This window comes from Berghia stephanieae, chromosome 12, assembly GCF_034508935.2.
Source record: "Berghia stephanieae isolate SIO BIC M18660-M18661 chromosome 12, UCSD_Bste_1.3, whole genome shotgun sequence".
NCBI lineage: Eukaryota > Metazoa > Mollusca > Gastropoda > Nudibranchia > Aeolidiidae > Berghia > Berghia stephanieae.
The window spans coordinates 33049213-33074212 of NC_088371.1; the positions used below are offsets into that span (position 1 = coordinate 33049213).

General features: G+C 40.6%; 2 protein-coding genes across 3 annotated transcripts in view; both read right to left on the reverse strand.

Annotated features, from left to right (window-relative positions):
- The window catches only part of LOC144957763 (uncharacterized), a 28417-nt gene extending 9045 nt beyond the window's left edge, over nucleotides 1–19372 (reverse strand). The window contains exon 1 of one of the 2 annotated variants that reach the window (XM_078889172.1): nucleotides 19195–19372. The gene's annotated coding sequence lies outside the window, so the exon portion shown is untranslated. Of the gene's footprint in view, nucleotides 1–18648; nucleotides 18899–19194 lie in introns of those variants that run through there. The other variant, XM_078889173.1, reaches the window with a different exon arrangement.
- A 4685-nt stretch (nucleotides 19373–24057) lies between these two features.
- LOC144957971 (uncharacterized) overlaps nucleotides 24058–25000 on the reverse strand; it is a 10349-nt gene continuing 9406 nt past the window's right edge. Inside the window, exon 6 of the mRNA XM_078889535.1 lies at nucleotides 24058–24571. Within this exon, the coding sequence (XP_078745661.1) occupies nucleotides 24380–24571 (192 nt within the window). The 3' untranslated portion in view covers nucleotides 24058–24379. The remainder of the gene's footprint in view (nucleotides 24572–25000) is intronic.

Below are 25000 nucleotides of genomic sequence, written 5' to 3' on the forward strand. Positions count from 1 at the left end.
TCAGAAGTTCATGAGCAATCTCAAAGTCATTCAAACTTGTTGAAAATGAAAGTTGATGCCAAACTACATCATTTTAACGCAGTGGCTATAGATAGTAAGCAGATGACGTCACTCAGGCCTTTGTTATTGTTTTTGCCATCCGCGTTTGTGACTTGTTCTCACTAAACTGTATTAACCAGACTATAAAAGTTCATGGTTACACAGAGTTTGTGTGTTGGTCCGTTATACTTCCGGATGGCAATGTTGTGAACTCCTTGGCCAAGCGCATTCTATCTTATATTTACAGTCCCGTCAACATGGTTCTCAAGGCTATTTTTACGGTCATTATCTCGTCCAACCTTTGCGTTTAGGTCACCAAGCATTATAGACAGTATGCAGATGACGTCACTCAGGCCTTTGTTATTGTTTTTGCCATCCGCGTTTGTGACTTGTTCTCACTAAACTGTATTAACCAGACTATAAAAGTTCAGGGTTACACACAGTTTTGTGTGTTGGTCCGTTATACTTCCGGATGGCAATGTTGTGAACTCCTTGGCCAAGCGCATTCTATCTATATTTACAGTCCCGTCAACATGGTTCTCAAGGCTATTTTTACGGTCATTATCTCGTCCAACCTTTGCGTTTAGGTCACCAAGCATTATAGATAGTTCGAAGTTGACGTCACTCAGGTCTTTATTATTGTTTTTTTGCCATCCGCATTTATGAGTAATTCTCACTAAATCGTATTAACCTGACTATAAACGTTCAGGGTTACACACAGTTTTGTGTGTTGGTCCGTTATACTTCCGGATGGCAATATTGTGAGTTTCTTAGCCAAGCGCATTCTATCTCTAGGTACCTACCTTCATCATGCTTTGGGGTCTCTTGTACTGTTTGATTTAGCTTATCATAAAATCTTTATTTCTCGTCCTCTTGTGGGGCATAGCAAACAATTAACTGTCGATTTAGCAGCATATTTTGAATTGAATGTTGCCATGAGCAATCGTTCTCCCATTAGCTTCGATTCCCGGAGAGTCATTCTTGCTTTTAAAAAATATATAGATAGAATGCGCTTGGCCAAGGAGTTCACAACATTGCCATCCGGAAGTATAACGGACCAACACACAAACTCTGTGTAACCATGAACTTTTATAGTCTGGTTAATACAGTTTAGTGAGAACAACTCACAAACGCGGATGGCAAAAACAATAACAAAGGCCTGAGTGACGTCATCTGCATACTATCTATATAATTGGATTCAGTAGTCTGATGTCACGCCCCCGGCAACGGCGGCCATCTTGGTTCTAAACAAAGAAAATCGTTTCTTTTTATTCTTCATGCTTGCTAGAACTTTTCATATATCTTGTGATCAGAATGTGTAAAAGTCAAAACATGACCAAATTTATGTTTTTTTTCCTCTGAATACGCTTTTATGCTCGCCGGAGAAATATTTCATACGGGCGTCCGCCATTGTTCCGATAGTTTAGAGCCAGTGTTACTAAGTTACCATGCGTCATTAGGAAGGAAGTGACGTTACAACTGTTGAAGAGTATTGACGAGCGATGGCGTTTAAATGTTAAGATATCTCCGAGAATCTTCTTTACGGTACTGTAAAAATCGCCACTGCGTAATGTTAAGGCTTTTGAAAAGTTATTAAACTTTGTGTGAGAAAATTGTTGATGTTTAAAGTTAACTATAACGACTACAATTTATATGTGACTGTTCCCTGTTTTGGATAGGGCCTTTTTAGAACATTTGCAGTCTCTCTCTCTCTCTCTCTCTCTCTCTCTCTCTCTCTCTCTCTCTCTCATACAGTACAAGCCATTGAAGATTGAAGAATTTATCGAATTTTAAGTTGGCAGGTCTGCACATATACATCGGCCATGAGGTCCTGTGGTATGACAATCGCTTTCGAATCGGAAGGTCCTGGGTTCGAGGCTCGCTCGGCGCATAGTTGAGTCCTTGGAAAAGACTCTTTACTCACAATCTCTCACCGTACTCTACTGTAAAACGAGTACCAGACCGTTAACAGCGTTGTCTCTGTCCGAAAAAAATGGTAATAATGCCTAACAGGCGCCATGTCTCGTTCTACATGTTAAATGTAGCTGGTGGCCAGGGACCCCTTGTAAAGCGCTTTGAGCACGTTTAGTGGATATTGCGCTATATATATAAATATATATATATATATATATAAATTTTTTTTTTAATATATATATTAAAAGCTCAAATTATATATATATATATATATATATATATATATATATAATATATAATATATATATATAATAATTGAGCTTTTTAAATATATATATATATATTTAAAAAAAAAAAAAATTTTTTAAAAGCTCAATTATCTATAGAGTTTTAAGTTGGCAGGTCTACACATGTACATCCAGTGCATCTTCATCACCATCACACCCTAGTCGTTTCCGTTCAAGGGTCACGATATCATTGATCGTAATCTTTATAATACCACGACCGATTTACAGAATGCGTTACACGTTGTAAATATCAAATCTGACGTCACACGTACACTGTTATAGATGGATAGTATGCACTTGGCTAAGAAGCTCACAACATTGCCATCCGGAAATATAACGGACAAACGCACAAAACTATGTGTAACCATGAACTTTTAGTCTGGTTAATACAGTTAAGTGAGAAGTACTCATAAACGTGGATGGCAAAAAAAAACAAAAAAAAAACAAAACAATAACAAAGACCCGAGTGACGTAAAGTTCATTCTATCTATACTCTGGAAAAGATTATAAAACACTTATTTAACATTTTATCCAGAAAACTCGTCCTTCAAATATCGATAGATTAAAGGAACCTTCATCTTGTCAAAAAAAAATTTTAATGTTGTAATGGCGTATGTTTAGATGAATAAACAAAAAACATGTTTTTGTTTATTCATCTTAACATACGCCACTACCACATTATGTCATTCGTTTGTTGTGTTTCATTCATCCTGTTTTGTTGATAAACGGGATACCCGAAACGTCAATTGTATCTGTTTTCGTATAGATAGAATGCGCTTGGCCAAGGAGTTCACAACATTGGCATCCGGAAGTATAACGGACCAACACACAAACTCTGTGTAACCATGAACTTTTATAGTCTGGTTAATACAGTTTAGTGAGAACAACTCACAAACGCGGATGGCAAAAACAATAACAAAGGCCTAAGTGACGTCATCTGCATGCTATCTATATCAAATTGAAACTCACATTCAATTTCACATTGTTATTTATTTATTTTGACACACTTCATCCGGTCTTCGTCTTTCACCAAATCAAACATGGAGTCCATCTCGAGTTCACGTCTTCGTCCTTTCGTGCTCACCGTTTGTTTGTTTATTGTTTTTAATGGTTTCACGGCGCTTGCAACACATTAAGGTCATATCAGCGTCAGTAAATAGGAAGAAAATGGGATAGTAAAACGTTCTAAAATTACAATTAAAGCAGCCAAGAAAGGGTATGACAAAGGGGAGTTGGTTTAAATAGGAAAGAGATGTAGATTGCAAGAGCACACTATCAAAGCACTTAGTTTGAAATCAATTGAGAATCTCATCCAGACACAAGCACACGTCCTGACTAAGAGGAATACAATCAAATGTTTACAAATCACATATCATATGTAAACAAAACATAATACAGTGCATAACAGAGAGATGATTTACAAGGAAAAAAAACAGCATCTCCCAAAACTAACTATACATTTGACTGTTTCCCTCTCAGCCAGCTTATCCGGCCAGGGCCAGGACAAAACCAAGAAATCTCATTCCAAGACAAAGACAGAAAGCATGTTGGAAAACAGATATAGGGGTATAGAAGATACAATAAGCCCCTCCCTGCCCACTATGGAAGGTAGGAACCCCACCCAGACTGTTTGTTTGTATTGTGCGGCCATGTGGTCTTGTGGTATGACACTCGCTTTCGGATCGGAAGGTCCCTGAGTTCGAGCCTCGTTCGCTCAGCGCATAGTTGAGTCCTTGCTTTACTCACATTCTTTCACCGTGTAAAATGAGTACCTGGCCGTCAACAGCGCTGTTTCTGTCGGAAAAATAATTCTAATAACAGGCGTCATGTCTTGTTCTACATGTTACGTGTTGCTGTTGGACAAGGACCCTTTGTAAAGCACTTTGAGCACGTTTAGTGGATATTGCTCTATATAAAAGCTCTAGTAGTCTAGTAAGACGTGGAAACCCGTACCTTACCAAACTGAGCTAGGGCGAGGTACTTGCTCAAGGCCACACAACGCAGCGGCCGGTACCATAGATAACACAGGACTCCTAGTAGTCTGTGGCCGGTACGAAGCAAAGACCGTACCATAGATAACACAGGTAGTCTGTGGACCGTACAGCTGAGCCACGCTGCTGTCTGCTGCCCCCACACACATTTCCACAAAGTCACAAGCCAATCCCCTTTTAACCCTTTCCTTACCAGCCATTTTCAGAATTTTTCCAAAAATTTCACACCCACCCAACACAAAAGCAGTTTTTTCTTACTCAATTAGGAAGGCAAAAAATACATTCTATGCATAATATTGATCAGCAAAATAAACTCTACAGCACAGTGTCACGTTTTTATAGCTATTTTTCTTTAAATTGTGTGGTTTACAAAAGAAATCTGAATGATAAAAGTGCTGGTTGGATCGTAACGAATGTGACGATATTCCTATGATTGGTAAGGAGAGGGTTTAAATGACAAAACTTTGATACGATTCTCTAAGAGGACAACTCTTACATCTGCCCGAATTATTGAATTGTCTTTATCAAAAGTCTGCCTTACAAGTCTGCGCAGCCGGCCGATCCAAAGTCAAGTTCAAAGGGTTTGATAACATTACGCATGTCTAGCGATATCAAAATGGATCCGGGTACATTTGGATGACCATTTAAAAAAAAACATTTTGGCCATAAAACTGGCCAATGAAATATCGATCTATTAAAATGACCTTCATCTTGTCGAAAACTCTCAAAACCCCGAGACTTTAAAAGCATTTTCCTGCAGTCTCGGGTTTTGAACGTTTTTTGGCGAGATGAAATTCATCTTTTATCAATTCGTTGATATTTGAAGGACGCGTTTTCTGGCGAAGAATATTAAAATTGTGGTTTGTTTGTTTTTGTCGAGTAAGCCAGAGTAGGAGTGACGACACGTGACTGATAACAACCACAGGGACCAGTCAGTGTCATTGAGTTTGGCGGCTGTTGTCATCGGTCAACAATTATTGGACACTCCTGACCATAGGTCACATTATTATGTAAGTGCAATGGGAGCGATCTATATTCATGTTTTCGTCCAACCTAGTCATCGATCACATGATTTGTTGCTGTACAACGATTGGACATTTCTCAATCTATCTAAACACGCTGCTTTGTTAATGAAAGTTGTAAACATATCCATGAATCATGCTGAGCAAATAAATGACCAATTTTTAATTCAGAAAAGTGGGTGGAGCAGGCACTTATGTTGGTAACAACAAGATATGAAGTGAATAGAAAAGTGCCAGAAGACAATAGAGAATAAAAATTTTTCGCGGCGGTGGTGGGGTTTGAACCTGCGACCTTATTGGTACGACAACTCCGCCTGGCAGGTGAGAGCGTGGCTCTACCGTGTGAGCTATCCACGAACACAAAAATATTCGTTTCAAACTCAAAGTCATTACTAGATCCCTCTCTCACCCACTTCTTGAGACCGCCGGTTCGTTCGTACACCACCATCGCGAATAATTTTGACCAGCAGTTAAGCTTAATAGCCAATATTCTCAACACAAACATATAACATAGAAACGATTGAGACATTGAGTATGCTCCGGTGTATGGGGTGAATTTTTAATTCAGAAAAGTGGGTGGAGCAGGCACTTATGTTGGTAACAACAAGATATGAAGTGAATAGAAAAGTGCCAGAAGACAATAGAGAATAAAAATTTTTCGCGGCGGTGGTGGGGTTTGAACCTGCGACCTTATTGGTACGACAACTCCGCCTGGCAGGTGAGAGCGTGGCTCTACCGTGTGAGCTATCCACGAACACAAAAATATTCGTTTCAAACTCAAAGTCATTACTAGATCCCTCTCTCACCCACTTCTTGAGACCGCCGGTTCGTTCGTACACCACCATCGCGAATAATTTTGACCAGCAGTTAAGCTTAATAGCCAATATTCTCAACACAAACATATAACATAGAAACGATTGAGACATTGAGTATGCTCCGGTGTATGGGGTGAATTTTTAATTCAGAAAAGTGGGTGGAGCAGGCACTTATGTTGGTAACAACAAGATATGAAGTGAATAGAAAAGTGCCAGAAGACAATAGAGAATAAAAATTTTTCGCGGCGGTGGTGGGGTTTGAACCTGCGACCTTATTGGTACGACAACTCCGCCTGGCAGGTGAGAGCGTGGCTCTACCGTGTGAGCTATCCACGAACACAAAAATATTCGTTTCAAACTCAAAGTCATTACTAGATCCCTCTCTCACCCACTTCTTGAGACCGCCGGTTCGTTCGTACACCACCATCGCGAATAATTTTGACCAGCAGTTAAGCTTAATAGCCAATATTCTCAACACAAACATATAACATAGAAACGATTGAGACATTGAGTATGCTCCGGTGTATGGGGTGAATTTTTAATTCAGAAAAGTGGGTGGAGCAGGCACTTATGTTGGTAACAACAAGATATGAAGTGAATAGAAAAGTGCCAGAAGACAATAGAGAATAAAAATTTTTCGCGGCGGTGGTGGGGTTTGAACCTGCGACCTTATTGGTACGACAACTCCGCCTGGCAGGTGAGAGCGTGGCTCTACCGTGTGAGCTATCCACGAACACAAAAATATTCGTTTCAAACTCAAAGTCATTACTAGATCCCTCTCTCACCCACTTCTTGAGACCGCCGGTTCGTTCGTACACCACCATCGCGAATAATTTTGACCAGCAGTTAAGCTTAATAGCCAATATTCTCAACACAAACATATAACATAGAAACGATTGAGACATTGAGTATGCTCCGGTGTATGGGGTGAATTTTTAATTCAGAAAAGTGGGTGGAGCAGGCACTTATGTTGGTAACAACAAGATATGAAGTGAATAGAAAAGTGCCAGAAGACAATAGAGAATAAAAAATTTTTTCGCGGCGGTGGTGGGGTTTGAACCTGCGACCTTATTGGTACGACAACTCCGCCTGGCAGGTGAGAGCGTGGCTCTACCGTGTGAGCTATCCACGAACACAAAATATTCGTTTCAAACTCAAAGTCATTACTAGATCCCTCTCTCACCCACTTCTTGAGACCGCCGGTTCGTTCGTACACCACCATCGCGAATAATTTTGACCAGCAGTTAAGCTTAATAGCCAATATTCTCAACACAAACATATAACATAGAAACGATTGAGACATTGAGTATGCTCCGGTGTATGGGGTGAATTTTTAATTCAGAAAAGTGGGTGGAGCAGGCACTTATGTTGGTAACAACAAGATATGAAGTGAATAGAAAAGTGCCAGAAGACAATAGAGAATAAAAATTTTCGCGGCGGTGGTGGGGTTTGAACCTGCGACCTTATTGGTACGACAACTCCGCCTGGCAGGTGAGAGCGTGGCTCTACCGTGTGAGCTATCCACGAACACAAAAATATTCGTTTCAAACTCAAAGTCATTACTAGATCCCTCTCTCACACCACTTCTTGAGACCGCCGGTTCGTTCGTACACCACCATCGCGAATAATTTTGACCAGCAGTTAAGCTTAATAGCCAATATTCTCAACACAAACATATAACATAGAAACGATTGAGACATTGAGTATGCTCCGGTGTATGGGTGAATTTTTAATTCAGAAAAGTGGGTGGAGCAGGCACTTATGTTGGTAACAACAAGATATGAAGTGAATAGAAAAGTGCCAGAAGACAATAGAGAATAAAAATTTTTCGCGGCGGTGGTGGGGTTTGAACCTGCGACCTTATTGGTACGACAACTCCGCCTGGCAGGTGAGAGCGTGGCTCTACCGTGTGAGCTATCCACGAACACAAAAATATTCGTTTCAAACTCAAAGTCATTACTAGATCCCTCTCTCACCCACTTCTTGAGACCGCCGGTTCGTTCGTACACCACCATCGCGAATAATTTTGACCAGCAGTTAAGCTTAATAGCCAATATTCTCAACACAAACATATAACATAGAAACGATTGAGACATTGAGTATGCTCCGGTGTATGGGGTGAATTTTTAATTCAGAAAAGTGGGTGGAGCAGGCACTTATGTTGGTAACAACAAGATATGAAGTGAATAGAAAAGTGCCAGAAGACAATAGAGAATAAAAATTTTTCGCGGCGGTGGGGGTTTGAACCTGCGACCTTATTGGTACGACAACTCCGCCTGGCAGGTGAGAGCGTGGCTCTACCGTGTGAGCTATCCACGAACACAAAAATATTCGTTTCAAACTCAAAGTCATTACTAGATCCCTCTCTCACCCACTTATATGTTTGTGTTGAGAATATTGGCTATTAAGCTTAACTGCTGGTCAAAATTATTCGCGATGGTGGTGTACGAACGAACCGGCGGTCTCAAGAAGTGGGTGAGAGAGGGATCTAGTAATGACTTTGAGTTTGAAACGAATATTTTTGTGTTCGTGGATAGCTCACACGGTAGAGCCACGCTCTCACCTGCCAGGCGGAGTTGTCGTACCAATAAGGTCGCAGGTTCAAACCCCACCACCGCCGCGAAAAAATTTTTTATTCTCTATTGTCTTCTGGCACTTTTCTATTCACTTCATATCTTGTTGTTACCAACATAAGTGCCTGCTCCACCCACTTTTCTGAATTAAAAATTCACCCCATACACCGGAGCATACTCAATGTCTCAATCGTTTCTATGTTATATGTTTGTGTTGAGAATATTGGCTATTAAGCTTAACTGCTGGTCAAAATTATTCGCGATGGTGGTGTACGAACGAACCGGCGGTCTCAAGAAGTGGGTGAGAGAGGGATCTAGTAATGACTTTGAGTTTGAAACGAATATTTTTGTGTTCGTGGATAGCTCACACGGTAGAGCCACGCTCTCACCTGCCAGGCGGAGTTGTCGTACCAATAAGGTCGCAGGTTCAAACCCCACCACCGCCGCGAAAAATTTTTATTCTCTATTGTCTTCTGGCACTTTTCTATTCACTTCATATCTTGTTGTTACCAACATAAGTGCCTGCTCCACCCACTTTTCTGAATTAAAAATTCACCCCATACACCGGAGCATACTCAATGTCTCAATCGTTTCTATGTTATATGTTTGTGTTGAGAATATTGGCTATTAAGCTTAACTGCTGGTCAAAATTATTCGCGATGGTGGTGTACGAACGAACCGGCGGTCTCAAGAAGTGGGTGAGAGAGGGATCTAGTAATGACTTTGAGTTTGAAACGAATATTTTTGTGTTCGTGGATAGCTCACACGGTAGAGCCACGCTCTCACCTGCCAGGCGGAGTTGTCGTACCAATAAGGTCGCAGGTTCAAACCCCACCACCGCCGCGAAAAATTTTTATTCTCTATTGTCTTCTGGCACTTTTCTATTCACTTCATATCTTGTTGTTACCAACATAAGTGCCTGCTCCACCCACTTTTCTGAATTAAAAATTCACCCCATACACCGGAGCATACTCAATGTCTCAATCGTTTCTATGTTATATGTTTGTGTTGAGAATATTGGCTATTAAGCTTAACTGCTGGTCAAAATTATTCGCGATGGTGGTGTACGAACGAACCGGCGGTCTCAAGAAGTGGGTGAGAGAGGGATCTAGTAATGACTTTGAGTTTGAAACGAATATTTTTGTGTTCGTGGATAGCTCACACGGTAGAGCCACGCTCTCACCTGCCAGGCGGAGTTGTCGTACCAATAAGGTCGCAGGTTCAAACCCCACCACCGCCGCGAAAAATTTTTATTCTCTATTGTCTTCTGGCACTTTTCTATTCACTTCATATCTTGTTGTTACCAACATAAGTGCCTGCTCCACCCACTTTTCTGAATTAAAAATTCACCCCATACACCGGAGCATACTCAATGTCTCAATCGTTTCTATGTTATATGTTTGTGTTGAGAATATTGGCTATTAAGCTTAACTGCTGGTCAAAATTATTCGCGATGGTGGTGTACGAACGAACCGGCGGTCTCAAGAAGTGGGTGAGAGAGGGATCTAGTAATGACTTTGAGTTTGAAACGAATATTTTTGTGTTCGTGGATAGCTCACACGGTAGAGCCACGCTCTCACCTGCCAGGCGGAGTTGTCGTACCAATAAGGTCGCAGGTTCAAACCCCACCACCGCCGCGAAAAAATTTTTTTTATTCTCTATTGTCTTCTGGCACTTTTCTATTCACTTCATATCTAAATGACCAATTGTAACGTTGGATATTTCTCAAACAGTGAACATTTTTCACAATGTGGGTCATTTTGAGCACACTTTGCAATGTGACCAATGACCTCGAGCACATGGAAATGTAATAAAGATCATCCCCACTCATTCATCCATATATGCTCTAACGTGTTCTTATAGATAGCATGCGCTTGGCTAAGAAGCTCACAACATTGCCATCCGGAAGTATAACGGACCAACACACAAAACTCTGTGTAACCTTGAACTTTTATAGTCTGGATGATACAGTTTAGTGGATGGCAAAAAGCTATAACAAAGACCTGATTGACGTCATCTTCATTCTATATTGTTATGGACATTGTTATAACAAAAACACACTCAACGCAACGTGTACTAATTTACAGGTCTGAAAGCCTAAATTGTTACAGGGGCTCATTGTTGTAATGGGAATACTCTCAAAGCAACGTGTACTTATTTGCAGGCCTGATAAGCCATATTGTTAAGGGTCTTATTGTTGTTATGGAAAAAAATAAAACCTAACAACTCTCAAACCAACACAAAACATTGTCTATTATAACAATGTTAAATCAAGCCTAAAATAATTCAGTTTGCTTATCAGACCTACAAATACGCAGTTCTGACATCCGAACTCACATATGGGGCCTAGTTTAGCATTGTTGTAGTGGACAAAACTTTGCGTCATTTTTTTTTTTTTTTTTTTGAGATTTCCATTACAACAATGAGCCCATAATGGAATTGGGTTATCAGGCCTGTAAATAAGTGCACGTAGGTGAGAACCAAAAATTCGTAATATTACGAAATTCTCGTTGTAATTAAAAAAAAAAATTGAGCTTTTTATATAGCGCAATATTCACTTAAAGCGCTTTACAAGGGGTCCCTGACCAACAGCAACATTTAACATTTAGGACGGGACGACATGACGGCTGTTAGGTGATATTACAAATTTTTTTTCGGACAGAGACAACGCTCTTAACGGCCAGGTACTTATTTTACACATGAGTACAGTGAGAGAATGTGCGTAAAGAGCCTTCTCCAAGGACTCAACTATGCGCGTGCGAGCCAGGCTCGAACCCAGGACCTTCCGATCCGAAAGCGAGTGTCATACAACTAGACCACATAGCCGGAGAAGTAGACATGTCTGCATCCCAGGTGTATTGGAACGTAGCCATCGTTAACATATAGATAGCATGCGCTTGGCTAAGAAGCTCACAACATTGCCATCCGGAAGTATAACGGACCAACACACAAAACTCTGTGTAACTTTAAACGTTTAGAGTCTGGTTAATAAACTTCCATCTTCCCATACTCAATATACGATGGTATATTTTTTTCTTATATTATAATTAATGTCCGCCATGAAGGATTCCAGCCGTAGCCAGCGAGGGGAGGAGCTTGGGGGGGGGGGGGGGGGGAAGGGGGGAGGTAATTTGGCATCACAGTATTCTGACCCTCGTTTGCCTAGTCATTATCCTCGCGTCCCGTTCCAATATTCTAAGTGCCTGAGCGTAACCCCCCCCCCCCCCCCCACACACACAAAACAAAACAACAACAACAACAACAACAACAACAACAACAACAACTTTTTATTTTATGATTTTATCCACATCTAGCAATAATCCATCTACAGCGATGTCTACATACACACAGGTCTGACATTAAGGGTCTGGTTTAACATTGTCGTAATGGACAATATTTTGCGTCATTTATAAAAAAAAAATTATTATTATTATTTTTTTTTGTTTGGGGGGGGGGGGGGGGTGAGATTTCCATTACAACAATGAGCCCATAAGGAATTGGGTTATCAGACCTACAAATATGGCCACGTCGATCTACAGTTATGAGTTTAATGGTATTATGACCCCCCCCCCCACCCCCCTGTCTACCCAGCAGTGAATGGGTAGCTGGGTCTGTTAGATCTGGCGGAAAGTCTACTCTGCGACAGACTAGCGTCTCATCCAAAGGATAGCAAGCAATTACTATAATTATTGTCCGTTTCACGCTATAGAAACCGGGATAAACTCCGGCTCCATGGGCCTAATTAATGGCTGTGAAGGAAGGAAGGAAGCTGTACAAAATGAAAATGCTTTCAAGTCAAAATGAAAGGACGTTGTTTTGTCGGAGTTCAGTAGAATTTGTAACATGACCTTTTAGCCTTTGACCTCTGTGTTTATTGTTATCAGATCATTCTGTCATTGAAACAGATAAGCAGGTAAACTAACAAAAAAAGAGTCACTGATGTGTTTTGTCGTGGAACACTCGTGTCCGTGTGGCTATGTGGTCTAATAGTTTGACACTCGCTTTCGGATCGGAAGGTCCTGGGTTCGAGCCTCGCTCTACGCATAGTTGAGTCCTTGGAAACGGCTCTTTACTCACATTCTCTCACCGTACTCAGGTGTAAAATGAGTACCTGGCCGTTAACAGCGTTGTCTCTGTCAGAAGAAAAAAATGTATTGTCGCCTAACAGGCGTCATGTCTCGTTCTACATATTACTATTTGTCAGGGACTCTATGTAAAGCGCTCTGAGAACGTTTAGTGGGTATTGCGCTATATAAAAAGCTCAATTTATATATAGCTCAGTTGTTAGAGCATTCGCTTCACTCGCAATGAGACCGAAATCGATCCCCGGGTGGCGTCGATAATTTTTTTCCTGACCCCTCTGTATGTCCACCCAGCAGTGAATGGGTAGCTGGGTACGTTAGATCGGGTGGAAAGTACTTTGCGATTGACTAGCGTCCCATCCAAAGGATAACAAGCAAATTGTCCGTTTTTTTAGAAACCGGGATAAACTGCAGCTCAATTGGCCTAAAGGCTGTCTACTACTACTACTACTACTACTACTACTACTACTACTACTACTACTACTACTACTACTACTACTACCACTACTACTACCACTACCACTACTACTACTACTACTACTACTACTACCACCACCACTACTACTACTACTACTACTACTACTACTACTACTACTACTACTACTACTACTACTACTACTACTACTACTACTACCACCACCACCACCACCCCCACCACCACCCCCACTACCGCAACTACAATATAAAATCACACATTTCACAACGACCAAAACTCGTGGGATACACATGACAACAAATATCAACAACAATACTACTAACCTCCATGCAATGACAGTGGACAGCCGAGGTCAGCCCCCGGGCATAACAACATTAACCATGAACACTTATAATATTAAATGTCAGATATGTCGTTGATCTACTTGACATGAAACACATTTTTCAAATTTTGGACAGATAAGTCGTCCTTCAAATATCGACCAATAAAAAAACAAAAGCAAACGACGATTTTCTTGTCAACAACAGCAACAACAACATCAACAACATCAACAACGGCAACAACAACAACAACAACAACAACCCCCCCCCCCAAAAAAAAAACAAAAAAAAAAACAAAAAACAAAAAACAAACCAACAAACAAACAAAAAACAAACAAACAAAAACATTCAAAAGAAAACAGAAAAAAACCAACAAAACACACAACGAAAAACAAAAACAAAGCGCTCTGAACACATTTAGTGGATATTGCGCTATATATATATATATATAAATTGTTGGCTGAAGAAGGGTTTTGAGCCCGAAACGTTCCGTGTGTGGAATTTTCTGTTCTTTTTTGAAGTTGTTATAATATTCGTTTTTGTTTATTACTTTTTACACACACACACACACATAATATTATACTCCACTATACACATTCTATCTATATTCATGCCTCGATTATTTGATTTCTACACCAGGACACGTCGTTGTTGAAGTCAATCATTGTTGTAAACAGCTTGACACGGAAACTAATCTACATAAAATGAATAACGTGTTAAAATTTTGTTTTCAATTTTCAATTCCACGGGATTTAAAATGTTGGAGAACTTCCAAACGGGTCCATCCGACGTTCACTCATTTGCAGGTCTGATAACCTAAATCCTTATGGGCTCATTGTTGGAAGGGTAATCTCAAAAATGACCTTTACAACACTGTTAAACTAGGCCCATACGTGGGTTGGTTCGGATGTCAGACCTGCATATATGTATACGTCGGGCCCATCACTTACACTGTCGCCCTCTTAAAAAAAAAAAACAACACGTACGTGTATATATATATATATATATTGATCGATTAAAATGACCCTCATCTTGTCAAAAATTCTCAAACCCGGGACTTCCGTGAAGACTTCCAAAAAGTCCCAGTTTGAAAGTTTTGCCAAGATGAGGGTCGGTCATTTTTGACACCAGAAGATCAATGGGGCTGATCTATATTACCTTCCATGTGCTCGAGGCCATTGGTCACATTGCAAGATGTGCTAAAAACGACCTTCATTGCTTCACGGTTGGTCATTTTATGCAGTTTGTCGCATGAGTATGTTTACAATTTTCATAAACAATACAGGGTGTTTATAATTGCGGTCACCCCAGACAGACCATGGACCACATCCTGTCCGAATGCTCGCTGGGACCTCACTGCACCAATGCTGACCTGAGGGAATGCAACCAGACTGCCCGGGACTGGCTGACTCACTGGCGCGACAAGATATGATGATGATAATTGGATTCAACAGTCGAGACGTCATTTCCCACGTAATGACGCATATTAACTTAGTAACTGGTTCTAAACTATCGGAACAATGGCGGACGCCCTTATGAAATACTTCTCCGACGAGCATAAAAGTGTATCTAGAGGAGAAAAACATTTTAAATATGATCATGTTTTGACTTTTATACATTCTGATTACATGATATGTGAAAAAGTTCTCGCCAGCATGAAGAATAAAAAGTACCGATTTTCTTTGTTTAGAACAAAGCTGCTCGTTGCTGGGTGGACGTGACATCAGACTACAGAACCCTATTGTTAAGTTAAGAAATATCCAATCCTTGGACAGCAACAAATCATGTGATTGATGAATCGTCTGGACGAAAACCTGAACATAGATCGCTCCCATTCCTCCGGTAGATTGGAACAAGTATTATGACATCACATTTTTATTCCCTACACAGTCATCATCATCATGTAGTTCCATATCTGAAGCAGACGTCGGAGGTCATCTTCCGCCAAGCTGATCTATCTCTTGCCGATTCTATTAAAGCAGCGCCACCTTTCTCAGCTTCATCTGTCCAAGTTCTTATCCCTTTCAAATACGTTATTCTTTGTCTTCCTCTTATTCTTTTTCCATTCATCTTTCCGGTCAAGGCGAGTACTTCCAAACCAGGGTGGCGGATAATGTGTCCTAAAAATTCCATTTGGCGTTTGATGATTTTTGTTATCAGTGATCTTTTTCTGTTTGCCATTTCTAAAATTTCTTCATTACTTTTCCTTTCCACCCATGACACCCTCATCATTCTTCTGTAAAACCACATTTCCGCCGCTTCCAGTCTTTTAACCATGGTCTTGTTTATGGTCCAGCTCTCACAACCATATAGCAGCACAGACAGTACATAGCAATCCAGGACATTGATTTTTGTTTTCATGCTAATATTCCTGTTTTTCATAATTGTATGCAGCTGGTTGAATGCATTCTTCGCCATACCTATTCTTTTCTTTATTTCACAATCTGATTTTCCATTGGATGTTACATTGAAGCCTAAATATTTGAAACATTCAACTTGTTGTATTGTTTGTCCTCTGCTTGTTATTACACAGGCTGGTGGGTTATTATTTTTAGATACCGTCATACATTCTGTTTTAGATATATTCAGTTCCAGTCCCATATTTTCACTACTCCTGACTACAACATCCAGTAATTCTTGTAGTTCATGTTCAGATTCTGCCAGTAGAACCGTATCATCTGCATACCTCAGATTTGTTACATTCTTTCCTCCAATACACACCCCCTTCTTATGTTCAATATCTCTTAATATCATTTCGCTATAGAGGTTGAATAAATCTGGAGACAAAACACACCCCTGCCTAACTCCTCTTCTAATAGGTGTAAAACTGCTTAGCTCGTTGTCAACACGCACTGCTGCTTCTTGTTCCCAGTACAAATTCCGTAATATTCTTAAATCTTTACCATCAATGTCCAAGGATGATAGAATTTTGAATAGTTTTTCGTGTTGTACTTTATCAAAGGCTTTTGAATAGTCGATGAAACACATATACAGATCTTTATTTACTTCAATACATCTTTCCATCAGCATTGATAATGTGAATATTCCATTTCTGGTACCCTTGTCCTCAACAAAACCAAATTGCATCTCCCCAATTTCAGGTCGTAGTTTATTTCTTATTCTTAGTAAAATTATCTTCAAAAGAATTTTTGTGAGGTGGCTCATTAGGCTGATAGTTCTGTGTTGTTCACAATCAACTGCCCCTGGCTTTTTTGGTAATGCTATAAAAATGGATCGTTTCATATCAGTTGGCATTTTTCCTGTGTCATACACTTGATTTAGAAGGTTTGTGATGAATTCAATCCTCCATTCACCCAGGCCAGTCAAGGCTTCAATTGTTATGGCATCAGGTCCTGCAGCTTTTCCATTTTTCATGCTTTTCATGGCGTTCCTAACTTCATCTTTCATTATAGAAGGCCCTTCCAGTTCTTTTATCAGAGGCATTTCTCCTCGATTATCAAGAAAAAGTTCTTCAATATATTCTGACCATCTGTTTAGAATGCAGTCTTTGTCCATGATGGTGTTTCCACGCTTGTCTTTGATGCATCCACTTTTAGCACCTGATTTAGTTTTGTTTGTCACTTCTTTGATTTTCTGATGGAAGAATTTGCCATTTTTCTCTTTGTAGGACATTATATAGTGACATTGTTCATTTATCCAGTCTTCTTTAGCTTCGTTGCATTTTCTTTTTATCTGCCTGTTCAGAGTCTTGTATTTTTCTTCCTGATTTTTGGCCTTTCTTCTCTCATTCATTAGTTCTAATATCTCTGGAGTAATCCATTTCTTCTTCTGCAACTTAAGTGTGGTTGGAACATTTTCTTCTAATGATGCAGCAACACTGTCTTTAAACTGCTCATATTTCTCTTCTATATTTGTTAGTTCTCCAAGCACTTCAAACTTGTTTCTTACTGATAGTTCAAATTTTTCTTGTATCTTCTGTTCTTCCCGGAAAATGTCTAGTGGTAGAAGAATTAAAATCAAGTTTTACCATTCTGTAGGTTCAACATTTCTGCATCTACTTTACACTGCGTCAGGGCTAACTGACCCACACCAGAGACTGACTCCGACGACCCGGCACTGCCGTCCTCTGCCGTCTTCGTCTTCCGGATAAAGACGTCGGGCACGGGCAAAATTACTAAGAATAAAGAGAAGAGCCGCTAGACCTATAAATAGAATGAAGTTGACGTCAATCGAGTCTTTATTATTGCTTTTTGCCATCCGCGTTTATGAGTAATTCTCACTAAATTGTATTAACCAGACTATAAACGTTCATGGTTAAGCATAGTTTTGTGTGTTCCGGATGGCAATGTTGTGAGATTCTTAGCAAAGCGCATACTATCTATACCCATACCAAGCACCCGACGTCCTCTGCCGTTTTATTTCTCAAGCATGGGATGGGTAGGTCAAGCGGCTCTTCTCTTTATTCTTAGTATTTTTTCCGTGCCTGACGTCTTTATCCGGAAGGCGGCAGAGGACGGCAGTGCCGGGTCGTCGGAGTCAGTCTCCGGTGTGGGTTAGCCCTAATACCAGTGGCATCGATGGCTTGTTACAAAAGTCAAGCGATGCTAAGCCTAGTCAGTGGTCGGATGGGTGACAGTGATCATTTTAAAAAAAAATGGCCTTGGCACTATGACGATGCCATTGGGGTAGGCACTTCACACTAATTACCTTACTCGACTCTAGTATGAATGAACACCTTGCTATAGGCAGTGACGGATATTTGAAGAGTGTTAGTTTAAACCATTCGCCTAACAGTTGCTTGGTACTGTATTGTATGAAATGGAAATATGCTATCATATTATTTCCCGCTGAAATGTATGAAATACATCGGAAACAAATTTGAGCAAAGTAGACACGTGGAAATGCTCGATAAAAATATTCATATTTATTTATTTGTTTATTTGCGTATTCATTTATCCATTCATTTATTTATCATCTATTTATTTGTCAATTTAGTTATTTATTTATTCATTCATTTATCTATTTGGTTATTTTTTAAATTCCTTTATTTATTATCTATATATTCATCTACTTATTTATCGTTTTGGTCATTTGTTTATTCATACATTTATTTATATATTTATTAATCTATTTGTTTATATATTCATTAATTTATCTATTAATAAACGGTTTATTTGGCTTTTTATTTATTTATCTTTCTTTCTATACCTTATTAATGTCAGTTGAAGATAAATCATTTATGAAGCACAGACAGGAATGAATGGAAAATAAATGTCAAACACTTTTGTTTACAATAATTCAGCTGTTCAAATAATAAACAAAAGTCTCTCAACGGATGAATTGCAATCTTGCAATAACAAATAATATTTACACAAACAAAACAGCACTTCTATTGAACTCAAATATTATTATCAAGAACTGAATATTGAACACACAATCCTGGCCGACAGACGCAGACTAATAATCAATTTTGTTTTTGTAATTTTGGCCAGAAAATGTGTACACCTAGAATAAAGGATTTAAGATCGACCCCAAGTAGTCAAATTAAAACCCGAGTCCCCAAAGAAGTTCGTAAGAAATATCAGGCTCAGATTATTTTGATATACATCATAATTGATCGATATTTTAAGCAAAGTTTTTTTCTGGCCAAAATGACACACATGAGTTGGCTAGAGAACACGGCATGACACGCACGCTATGGCTGGGAGAATCTACACATAACAAAAAGTCAATACAACAAAGCATCATATTCACCGTTTTGCTTATTATTATCCAAACTTGTCGTCAATCTCCAGCACAGAGAAGTTGAAGATTGATGTACGAGGTGATTTGAATTCACGAACAATCATAAAAATGACAATTCTGATAACATTTAATTTGCTGTGATTATTGTAGGTAGATCCAACTGATACACGGTGTAGCAGAGACACAACGAGAAGACACGGTCGTCTGTGGTTGTGTGCAGGGAACGGGTAGACGTAGTATTAGAATGCCAAACTTGTCAGTGAAAAATGCCAAAAATTATGAAACTCAAGTTAATTTATTTAAAAAAAATAATAATAAATTGAGCATTTATATAGCGCAATATCCACTTAACGTGCTCAATGTGCTTTACAAGGGGTCCCTGGTCAACAGCAACATTTAACATGTAGGACGAGACATGACGCCTGTTAGGCGATATTACAATTTTTCGGACAAAGACAACGCTGTTAACGGCCAGGTACTCATTTTACACCTGAATACGGTGAGAGAATGTGAGTAAAGAGTCTTTTCCAAGGACTCAACTATGCACCGAGCGAGGCTCGAACCCAGGACCTTCCGATCCGAAAGCGAGTGTCATACCACTAGACCACATAGCCGCACAATAGAGCACTCGCTTCTCACACAAAGGGACCGAGATCGATTTCGGGGTAAAGTCGAGATTTTTTTCTGACCCATCTGTCCACCCAACATAAATAGGGTAGCTGGGTCTGTTAGATCCGGTGGAAAGTACTTTGTGATAGACTAGCTTCCTATCTAAAGGAAAACAAGAATGTGCCATTGTCCCTTTCACAGGATAAAGTGTGGCTCCTCCATTGACCTATGACCCTGGAGGAATACAGGGGGAAGACTGTAAAAATCCAGAGGTCAGCAGCTTGAAGTGTCGCTGAGTGAGCTAGGGCGAGATGACTCGCTCAAGACCACATAGTGCGTCGGGTAATGGAACTCGGTACTTTCTGAGTGCAGAGCCAGGACCGGACCATTGAGTCAAGCTGTCTCTGATTGAGTACTTTATGCTGCTATATGGTCTTGTAGTATGGCACTCGCCTTCCGACCGGAAGGTCCAGAGTTCGATCCCGCTCTGAGCAGCATATAGTTGGGTCCTTGGAAAAGGCTATTTACTCACATTCTGTCACCGTACTCAGGTGTAAATAAGTACCTGACCATTAACAGTTTTGTCTCTGTTTGAAAAAAAATGGTAATATCCACATTGCCATTTGCTGGGGACCCCTTGCAATGTGTTTTGAGAACGTTTAGTGGACACTGCGCTACTTCAACGCTCAAGGGTTATTTTTTTTTTCTTTGACTTAGAATGAAATGCTTCCATGCGTCCAGCTGTGCACGTGTGAAATTAAAACGGAATGAAGTCCTCCAAAGCGGCTGTGTGGTCTTGTGGTATGACACTCGCTTTCATATCGGAAGGTCCTGAGTTCAATCCTCACCCAGCGCATAGTTGAGTCCTTGGAAAAGGCTCTCTACTCACATTCTCTCACCATACTCAGGTGTAAAATGAGTACCTGGCCGTCAACAGCATTGTCTTTGTCCGAAAAAAAGTAATATCACCTAACAGCTAACAAGCCCCGTCCTACATGTTAATGTTGCTGTTGGTTAGGGGCCACTTGCAAAGCGCTTTGAACATGTTTAGTGGATATTGCGCTATATAAAAGCTCAATTTAAGCCATGAGGCCAGTAGAGCCATACTTTATCCTGGTTCCTATAGCACGGAACAGACAATAGCAATCGCTTGCTATCCTTGTAATAGCACTCTAGTCTATCCCAAAATTACTTTCCACCAGATCTAACAGACCCAGCTACCCAATCACTGCTGGGCGGATAAGGCGGAGGTCAGGAGAAAAAAACTCTGGATTTATTCCGGTCGCTTGGCGTGTGAAGCGAGTGCTCTATCAACTGAGCTATCGGGACCCCCAGTCAATGAAATGATTACATTTTTATTTTAGATATATGTTTTACAAAAAATATCAAAAGGTAACCAAGAAATATTTGATTTTTGGACCTTTAGTAACTTCTAACAATTAAAAATATAAATAGCTTACAAAATGCCTAAATGGCAACTCTGTTTATCCCCATTGAAAACCAGCGAGAGTAAACAACTGAGAGAGGTAATAGACACAGAGAGAACCACGCATCTCGGACAGTCATCATAATGTAAACAGTAGAAGTGATTGGTAAACATAGCAAACTACACACGTTCTACTGTCGATAGTATGTGTCTAAGTATAATACCCACTGTTCTACCACTTGGTCAATAGATAGAATGCGCTTGGCCAAGAGTTCACAACATTGCTATCCGAAGTAAACGGACCAACACACAACTTTTGTGTAACTGAACTTTTTGTCTGGTTAATACAGTTTAGTGAGAACAACTCAAAAGCGGATGGCAAAACAATAACAAGGCCTGAGTGACGTCATCTTCGAATATCTATGAACCACACAAAACTTGTGTAAACTAAACGTTAAAATATGATCGAGACAGCCGTGTGATAACTAGTCACCATCTGACGATATAAAAAATACAATGATCAGGAGAGGTGGTTTATTCAGTGTTTGTTTATAAACAACCAATTATGTTTTGCGACCACATGTGAAGGTGTGTCACAAATTCCATGTTTTGATTGGTCAAAATCTACTGATTAACTCACGAGAGTTTGATATAGATAGAATGCGCTTGGCCAAGGAGTTCACAACATTGCTATCCGGAAGTATAACGGACCAACCCAACTCTGTGTAACCATGAAATTTTATAGTCTGGTTAATACAGTTTAGTGAGAACAACTCACAAACGCGGATGGCAAAAACAATAACAAAAGCCTGAGTGACGTCATCTGCATACTATCTATAAGAGGAATGCATTTTTACAGATTTTATCCCTCAGTTGTGTCCATCAACGCAGTGAACGCTATTAAGAGGACAATACAGATTATTCCTTTTAGGGCTCGCGGGTTTTATGAGTGAATGAAAATCACAAAAAAGCACTTCTTCTTCTTCAGCTTATCCCGCATTTTGCAGGGTTGCCATAATGAATACCACATCTCCATGCATTTCGGATCAAAGTATCATCTTCAGGCCCAGTTCTTTACCCTATCCAACCATTTAGTCTTCATGCGTCCTTTTATTTTCTTTCTCTTTCCTCTTTCTTTCACATAATCCGTAAAAACAACAAGTGGCGGTTTGTAGACAATAGTGAAAAGCAGAGTGTCAAAATAGTGTGACAAGTCCTCACAAACTGTGGGGCTGACCGATTCGGCTGTTTGGCATGTATTAAATATAGCTATGGTCCACCAACACCATATCAATAGGAGCGATCGATATTCCGGTTTACGTCCAACCAAGTCATCAATCACATGCTTTGTTTCTGTCAAACGGTTGGATATTTCTTAACAAATGTAAACACGCTGCATTGTTTATGAGAATTGTAAACATATGTGTCAAGCTGAACAAAATAACTAATCGTGGTATGTATTAGATATTTCAAAAGCTGTGAACACCTTTTCACTATGTGGGTCACTTTGAGCACATTTAATTTGCAATGTGACCAATGACCTCGAACCAGTGACATCTATAAAGAAGACCTAGCCTCGAACACATGGGAAGGTAATATTATAGCTAATATGCGCTTGGCTACTAAGCTCACAACATTGCCATCCGGAAATAAAAAGAACTAACACACAAAATTATGTGTAACCTTAAACGTTTATAGTCTGGTTAATACAGTTTAGTGAGAATTACTCATAAACGCGGATGGCAAAAAAACAAACAAACAAAAAACAATAACAAAGACCTGAGTGACCTCAACTTCGTTCTGTCTATAGATCACCCCAATTTTCAAAATAGACACATTCCTCTTTGTAAGCGGATCTCTTTGCTTCTTTCGCAAACCACACACCGTGGAGGGAGACAGAGAAATGGATGAGATTCGCTGGGTTGATGAGGGCAAGTGAGGCCATGAGGGTCGTCATGTTGGACATTGACAGTGGAAAGGGGAAGGGGGATTTTTAAAAATAAGAAGCGGGGGGGGGGGGGGGGGGGGGGGGGGGTGTATAATAAGGTTTCCACTCCTTTTTCACAACTACCACCGTCCACCACCACCATGACCATCACCACCACCGTCCACCACCATGACCATCACCACCACCACCACCATCACCACCACCGTCCACCACCATGACCATCACACCACCACCCACCACCATCACACCATGACCATCACACATCACCACCATCACACACACACCACCAATCACCACCACACCACCACACACCATCACCACACCACACCATGACCATCACACCACCCCATCACATCACACACCACCACAACCACATCACCACCACCACCACCACCACCACCATCACCCACCATCCACCACACCACCACCACCACCACCACACCACCACCATCACCACCACCCACCATCACACACATCACACCATCACACCACCACCACCACATCGACCATCACACACGTCACCACCATGACCATCACCACCACACATCACACCACACCACACCTGACATCACCACCACACACCACATGACACACCACCACCACATCACACCACCACACCACCACACCATGACCATCACCACCATCCACCATCACATGTCCACCACCACCACCACACCACCATCCACTACACCATCACCCGTCCCACCACCACCACCACCACCACCATCATCATCATCATCATCATCATCATCATCATCATCATCATCATCATCATCATCATCATCATCATCATCCACCTCCTCCTCCCCCAACTCTCCTCCTCCTCCTCTCTCCCATTTTCCATAATATATTAATCGGAAATGCCGACAAACCAAGAACTCAAATCTTCTTTGTTGATAATTGATAATATTATTATTATTATTAATTGTCATGCCACGCAGCGACACGGGTCCACACAGCTACACGGGTCCACACAGCTACAATGATCCACACAGCTACAATGATCCACACAGCTGCACGGGTCCACACAGCTACAATGATCCACACAGCTACACGGATCCACACAGCTGCACGAGTCCACACAGCTACAATGATCCACACAGCTACACGGGTCCACACAGCTACACGGGTCCACACAGCTACAATGATCCACACAGCTACACGGGTCCACACAGCTGCACGAGTCCACACAGCTACACGGGTCCACACAGCTACACGGGTCCAAGGTAAACTCCCGAGAAAGAAGAAGAATCTTGTTGGAGTTTCATTGGACTCTGCAATATTTTGGAGATCGTCACCGAAGCTGTGTCCCCTTTAGACATGCGCATAACGGCGGAAGTAGATCCCTGCCGTACGCCGTTGCTGAAAGTAGACACCGCTTTGGCTACCAAATCTTGTTTTACCTGCGATAGAGAATTTGAAAGAATTAAATGAAATAAGGAGGTAAAGGTGTGTGTGTGTGTGTGTGTGTGTGTGTGTATGTGTCAGTGTGTGTGTATGTGTGTGTGTTGAGGGGAGGGAGTTGAGGAAAGGTACAGGGGAAGGGGGGGGGGGGAGAGAATGGGGACGGGGCTAGTGGGTGAGGTGGAGATAAAATAATGTGTGCTAAAAACGATGGTACCTGTTTTCGATGGGATTTGACGAATCACATTTGATTCATCACGATGTCTAATCAATCTCAAAATACAAGCAAACCATCTTCATGTCAATAGTAAATACCAGGCAAAATTTGGTGACGATTAGTCCAGTGGTTTCGGAGCCTTAGTGTTACAAAAAATCCAATTTGCACATATATATATAGATATATATATATATATATATATATATATATA